The sequence below is a fragment of the Myotis lucifugus genome, unplaced genomic scaffold (assembly GCF_000147115.1).
Source record: "Myotis lucifugus unplaced genomic scaffold, Myoluc2.0 scaffold_44, whole genome shotgun sequence".
Classification (NCBI taxonomy): domain Eukaryota; kingdom Metazoa; phylum Chordata; class Mammalia; order Chiroptera; family Vespertilionidae; genus Myotis; species Myotis lucifugus.
The window spans coordinates 7038877-7046003 of NW_005871092.1; the positions used below are offsets into that span (position 1 = coordinate 7038877).

General features: G+C 45.3%; 1 protein-coding gene across 1 annotated transcript in view; it reads left to right on the forward strand.

Moving 5' to 3' along the window:
- The window catches only part of LOC111825871 (pancreatic lipase-related protein 2-like), a 21591-nt gene extending 16735 nt beyond the window's left edge, over positions 1 to 4856 (forward strand). Inside the window, exons 10-12 of the mRNA XM_023753333.1 lie at positions 1105 to 1216; positions 2345 to 2512; positions 4610 to 4856. Coding sequence (XP_023609101.1) covers positions 1105 to 1216; positions 2345 to 2512; positions 4610 to 4673 — 344 coding nt within the window. The 3' untranslated portion in view covers positions 4674 to 4856. The remainder of the gene's footprint in view (positions 1 to 1104; positions 1217 to 2344; positions 2513 to 4609) is intronic.
- The last annotated feature ends 2271 nt before the right edge of the window (positions 4857 to 7127 follow it).

Sequence of the window (7127 nt, forward strand, 5' to 3'; positions counted from 1 at the left end):
AGCACAGGATAGGACAGGGAAGGACGGTGAGTCATTCTGGCGTTTGGATGGATGGAAAGAATAGAGAAGAGCAGTGCATACTCTTTACAGAAGGGGAAAAAGCCTATGTATTTTTAGGGATTTCAAAGAGGAAGGGAGAGAGAGGAAAATATAGAAACATCAATGATGAGAGAATCATTGATCAGCACACCCCCTACTGGGGATAAAGCCCAAAACTCGGGCTTGTGCCATGACCAGGAATTGCCTGATTCATGGGTCAATACTGTCCAATTGAACCATACCATACAGGCAAAAGCCTAACTTTTTATACATTCATATATGTGTGTGTAAATGCTCATAGAAAGGTCTAGGTCAGGGTATCCCAACCTCAGCTCTACTGGAATCCAGGACTGGATCACTTGTTACTGGGGGGCTGTCCTGTGCATTGCACTATGTTTAGCAAATCCGTGGCCTCTACCAGCGAGATGCCAGTAGCCCTGCACCCACCCACCCCATTCCCTGGGTGTGACAATCAAGAACATCTCCAGACAATGCCAATAGTCCCCGGGCAGCAAATCACCCCGCGGGGCTCGGTTAAGTCTAAAGACCAGACTGGGAAGACCCTGAGATGGAGGGCAGGTGGACAGAGCACTGAGAGTTTATTCATTTTTAAATAATTATTTGTGTTATTTTCCCACTGAGAATATGTGCATGGCATGGGAAAATAACAAAAATAAAAACAAAGAAGGCAACAGTAAGTGATTTATCCAAATGTTGGAGCCCAGACGTCTCCCTCTCCCAGTGGTCTTTCTGGTACAGTCAGTGGTGGGCACCTGGGTACCTGAGTATAGTAACCAGCCGCCCTCCCATCGGAACACATACCTGGCTGGGTTGGGAAGAGATTATGCTGAGCTGCAATATTTACTTCCCCCTGAGTCCCTCACCCCACCTACCATCAGAATTCCTGGGACTCCCAACTGCATTGAAGGAAACCATTCATTACATTCGGCCTTCCCTCCCACTCATGGGGGATTCAGAGCTTGGAACAAGAATGCTCCCATGGGTCATTTTTTTTCCCCAAACAAGGTGAGTTCATTGAACTGATAGTATCTTTTCTTTGCACAGGTTGGAGATACAAGGTATCAGTCACACTGGCTGGAAAAAAGGAAATGAGTGGGTCCATCATGATTGCTTTATATGGAAGCAATGGAAACTCAAAGCAATATGAAATTTTCAAGTAAGTTTGATAGTAAAGCGAAATGACCATACTTTCCCTAATAGATTATTAATACAAGATTGGGTGTAAACGTCTACATACATCTAGCCATACAGAACCTTTGAATCCGAATCCTAGAATGTCAGAGCTGGAAGGAAGTCTCTTACCACCTAATTCAATCACCCCATAGGAGAAGAGGGAGGCCCAGAGAGGAAGCACTCGCGATTTTAAAGGCTGACTCCTTCTGGATTGCCAATCACTGCTTCCTTCCTGCTTAAATTATGGGGTTGTTGTTGTTTTATTTCTAATTTTTAAAAAAATTTTATTTCAGAGAAGGGATGGGAGGGGAAGAGAGAGAAAGAAACAGCAATGATGAGAGAGAATCATTGATCAGCTGCCTCCTGCACACCCCCTACTGGGGATAGAACCCAAAACCTGGGCATGTGCCCTGACCAGGAATTGAACTGTGACCTCCTGGTTTATGAGTCCACACTCTATCACTGAGCCATACCAGCCAGGCCCTCCTTAAGTTTTATGAATATCATGTTCTCCTTAAACAAGGCACATTTATATGGCAACTCCTTCCCATCCTATACACACACTCCATCCCCCACTTGTGCTGTGTTCCACGTGAAGCCTGAAGCTAGCTTCCTGTTGCGATGGTAGCCTCAGCACCTAGCTTTGTGAGTATATGAGGTCCTTGGTAAAAATGTGTTGGGTAACTGTGCTGTAAAATTAGATTCTGTGTTTGCACTAAGTTTGCAGAATAATATTCATGTTAAGTTAAAGTTCTTTGACTACATTATGCTACATATGAGATGCCCACAGATGACCCCGGCTGAAGCACATGCATCTTTAAACAAAGATAACGACTCCTTCATGAAATTAAAGAGTCAATACAATGCCCCAAGTAGTTGACTTCCCTCTAGGTACCAATGAAGACAGTGGACATCTAGAGTCCAGTATTATTCTAAAGCTGTGTTCTTCACAGATACGTTTGTGTTTTAGCGGCCCTGGATGTGTATGGAGGCAGTCAAGGGAATTGCAGAAAGCCAACAGCAGCAGCCATTGTTTGGAGTAACAACAGGTTGCTCAAACCCTAGAATTCATCTCTCAAGCTGATAGAACACTTTATGTCTATGTTTGCAGAGGATCCCTCAAACCAGATGCAAAACATATGCGTGACATTGATGTGGACATCAACGTTGGAAAAATCCAGAAGGTTAAGTTCCTTTGGGACAAACGTTGGCTAAATATGTTCCAGTACAAACTGGGGGCTTCAAAAATCACAGTGCAAACTGGAGAAGATGGGACTAAGTGAGTATCTTTCATTGCACCTAAGTCTTGTTTCTGTACTTCCTTATCAATCTATCTGTGCAAACATACATGCATACATTCAATCACCCAACCATCCACCTAAATATCCTTCTACCCACCCATTCCTTCATCCCTTTTTCTCCATCCACTTAACCACTTACCTATCCACTTATCCATGCAGCCATTCATCTACCCTACTATTCCTCTCAACTCTGCATCTTTCCATCTGTCCATCTGATTTACTTGAAAAATCAATCATCGTTTTCATTAAGCCAAATTCAACTTGGCTGGAGCAAGACATCAATTGTAAGGCATAGGTTCAAGAAACAGGCCAATAGGAGACTCTTTTTATCTCAAACAAGAAGGAAAGCACCCGGGCAGTAGCTGTAGGAAATCTCGGGTTTATTTCCGTTGGGTGCATTTATTCATACAAATTGTTTTGTTTGGAGACTGAGGCCTGAGAGGAATACAGACTGTGTGAGGATCTAGCTCCCAGTGGCAAGCTCCTCTCTAGCTGAGAGGATAGAATCTTACTTGGTGAGAGTAGGGAGAGAACATAACAGTGTTTACAATATGACAAGAAAAAAAGCGACCTTAAAAGAGGATGATACAAAACAACAGATGTCAGTGTCTGAAGGAAACTCAGAGATCACCTCTGAACTGCTCTCATGTTAAGATGAGAAGAGTGAAGTTCCCAGAGTCACATAACGTGTCTAAGGCCACCCAGGAAAGCCAGAGGGAAGAGTATTTGCAAACTATTTTCAAAAACACATACGAAGACCTTGCTGAGCTCCATGACTTAGCTGTGCTGACAGTACATGGTCATAGTCCCCATTCCTGGGCATGGTGCTGGAAGGGTCAGAGGTCACTGCGGCTGTGCCAGTACTTTCTTTATTCAAGAGCAGAGCTTGAGCCTGAGGCACGACCAGGACTTGGACCCCAGTCCTCTGACCTCCAATCCAGCCACATTCTGCAGCTGAGCCCTGAGGGAGGCTCGTCTTTAGCCAAAGACGCCCACAGGAAAAGGAGGAGGCCAGGTGTCCTGAATCTCATGGCTGGGTTGTTGCCCCAACTGGGCGGGCTTTACCCTCTTCAGGAGTGACATCCCTCCATGGTCTTTCCCTCTCCAACATCTCTATTGAGATATAATTTTCATAGCATGTGTTCACCCATTTAAAGTATATACTTCAGTGATTTTTAGTATATGTGCAGTGTTGTGGAATCATTTCCAAGGTCAATTTTAGAACATTTCATCTCCCTTCTCAAAAACACCCCCACATATCAGCCATCATCCCATAACCTCCCACCCCTTTTCTCCAGCCCTGGGCAACCTGCTTTCTATTTTGATAGATGTTCCTATTCTGGACATTTCATATAAAAGGCAATATTTATAGTCCTTTGTGACTGGATTTTTTTATGTAGCATAATATGTTCAAGGTTCATCCAGGTTGTGACATGTATCAGTACTTTATTCCTTTTTACTGCCAAATAATATTCTGTTATGTGGATATACCACCTTTTATTTATCCATTCAGCTGTTGATGGACATCAGGGATGTTACCACTTTGGGGCTATTATGAATAATGCTGCTGTGAACATTTATGTACAAGTTTTTGAGTGGACATATGTTTTCATTTCTCTTGGGTACATACCTAGGAGCGGAATTGCTAGGTTATGTGGTAACCAATATGTTTAACCAAGACTGCCAGACTGTTTCCCAAAGTGGCTGCCACATTTTCCCTTCCCAGAAGAAATGCATGAAGAACCCCCCAGGTTCTGAACTCTAGGGAAAGTCCCCTCTTGGCAGGTGGGGCACCCCAGTCCCCAAATTCATTGCCAGGCCCACCCAAAGCCACAGGTTTTGAAAATCTGTGGTTGACAGCGCTGATTCACTTTCACTTGTTAAAAGGCCACGGGAGGTGAGGGTGTTCTTTAAGGGGTTTTGCTTAGTAAGAACCACCTGAACTCTGAATGGTGTAGCCCAGCCTTTCAGTCAAAAGGTCTGAACTCCAGGGTTTGGCTAAACACTGTTTACTCACCTGAGGCTACATTTCTCCAAGCTGCCAAGCCTCACGCTGAACATGTTCTCCTCTGCAGGTATCAATTTTGCAGTGATGACACCGTGAAAGAACACAAGTTACAGTCCCTTCTCCCTTGTTAAAAATGTGGTGCTCTTGCCCTAATTGGTTTGGCTCAGTGGATAGAGTGTCGGCCTGCAGACTGAAGGGTCCCAAGTTTGATTCCGGTGGCATGTACCTTGGTTGTGGGAACATCTCCAGTAGTTGGTTGTGGGAACATCGCCAGTAGCAAGAGGCAGCTGATCAGTGTTTCTGACTCTCTATCCTTCTCCCTTCCACTCTGCAAAAAAAATCAATAAAGTATATTTTTAAAAAATGTGGCGCTCTCTTGTATCTTTGTGGTAATAAATTTTTAATGCCCTTGGGTTGACATTGAGGTGTTAGTTTGCCATCCTCTGGGTTCTGGGGTCACGTTTTGGAAATGATTTTTCAGCCCCGGCCAGTGTTCTCAGTGGTTAGAGCACCAAAGTGTCTCAGGTTAGATTCCTGGTCAAGGGCATATACAAGGGTTGCAGCTTCCATCCCTGGCCCTGGTTGGGGTGCTTAAGAGAGACAACCACTCAATGCGTCTCTCTCATATAGATGTTTTTCTCTCTCTCTTTCCTTCCCTCTCTCCCTTCCACTCTCTCTAAAAATCAAAGGAAAAAATGTCCTCGGATGAGGATTAACAACAACAACAACAAAATGCTGGAGCCAATTTGGCTGCAGGTCATGTCTGAAACCTCCCACCCGCGGTCCTTTGCCACCATCTTTCTCAGGTCACCTGTGTGGCTTGTTCTAATGTAGACCATGCAGTTCTGTCCTGTTTGAAAAGCTCATCATTACTTCCACGTGTTGCCTGCCCAGCTTTTAACATCCTAAAGCAGCGGTTCTCAACCTGTGGGTCGAGACCCCTTTGGGGGTGAATGACCCTTTCACGGGGGTCGCCTAAGACCATCAGAAAACACATATATAAGTACATATAGTTTACAGTAGCAAAATTACAGTTATGAAGTAGCAATGAAAATAATTTTATGGTTGGGGGTCACCACAACATGAGGAACTGTATTAAAGGGCATTACGAAAGTTGAAAACCACTGTCGTAGAGGGAGGGATCTGACCCCATAGAAGAGCAGCCTGGGTGGCATGCATATCTCTGAGCCATTGGAGGGTGAGGGCCTTAAAAAGGTGAATTTGCACATGGCACCAAATGCAAATGAGCCAGAGAGTATTCTTACACAAGGTACTTCTTCCAGCCTTGCCCCCAGTCCCCCAGTTCGTCTCCCAGGAACAACTTGAGGTTTTTCCAGCAATATGTGTGCACCTATCTTATACCCCAGCCCCACTTCTACAGCTGGTAGCCTACAAAACACCGTTCTTACCCTGCTTTTTACACACTATAAAAATAATTTGGATATTATGGTCTAACTAGAGGCCCAAAGCATGGAATTCTTGCAAGAGTAGGCCTTCCTTCCCCCGGCTGCTGGCACCGGCTTCCCTCTGGCACCCGGGACCCAGGCTTCTGTCACAGCCCCGACTTTATCCAGAAGGTCGTCTGAAAGGATGTCTGGTCTAATTAGCATATTATGCTTTTATTATTATAGATAGTATAGAAAGAAACCCTTTAATCCTCATGGGGCTTCACAGATGCCACCAAGGGATGGATGTGGTGTGCTCGTCCCTGCTGATGGGCATAGAAATGGTCTCCAAACTTTTCTTATTGCAAATATGCATGCCTCTAACATCCTTCTGTGATGTGTGTGGCGTGTGGGCCTTCTAGCCTGGCCTCTGCCCTAACCCCTGGCCTCCCACTGACCCCTGGCCGACCTGCCTACTCGCTCCTGGGAACCCGGGGAGTTGGATAGGCTGGTGAGGTGGAGGGTGTCACTTTCAGGGCTGGGGATGGTGGAGCAGAGTTCGCCTGTTGAGCAGGAGTGAGAGCATCACCATTTTATTCTTAGCATTAAGAAATGGCTTCATTTAGCAATTCCCTGAAAGGCTGTGTGACAGGTGTGGTGGGCACTCAAAGAGAACGAGGTGACACCCCAAGGTCCTGAGAATGAGGCAGAAGGAGCTCTCCCTTCCCTTTAGGGGGCGCCTCTCTACTTCCTAGCAAGACAGAGAGCCGGCTCCCTCCCTCTTTGTGTTTCCTAAAATTCTCTTTCCGGAAGCACTGTCCAGCATTCAAAATCTTGGTCTGCTGCAGTGAAATAGGTCCTTGTCTGAAACCTTCGAGGTCCAAGGTCTCGAGATTCCAGAACCAGGAGGATGTCAAACTAACACCTCAATGTCAACCCGAGGGCATTAAAAATTTATTGCCACAAAGATACAAGAGAGCACCACATTTTTTTTCTTTAAATATACTTTATTGATTTTTGGAAGAGAGGAGGGGAGAGGGATAGAGAGTCAGAAACATCTATCAGCTATCTCCTGCTACTTGGGATGTGCCCACAACCAAGGAACATGCCATTGACTGGAATCAAACCTGGGACCCTTCAGTCTGCAGGCCGACACTCTATCCACTGAGCCAAACCGGTTAGGGTAAAAGCACCACATTT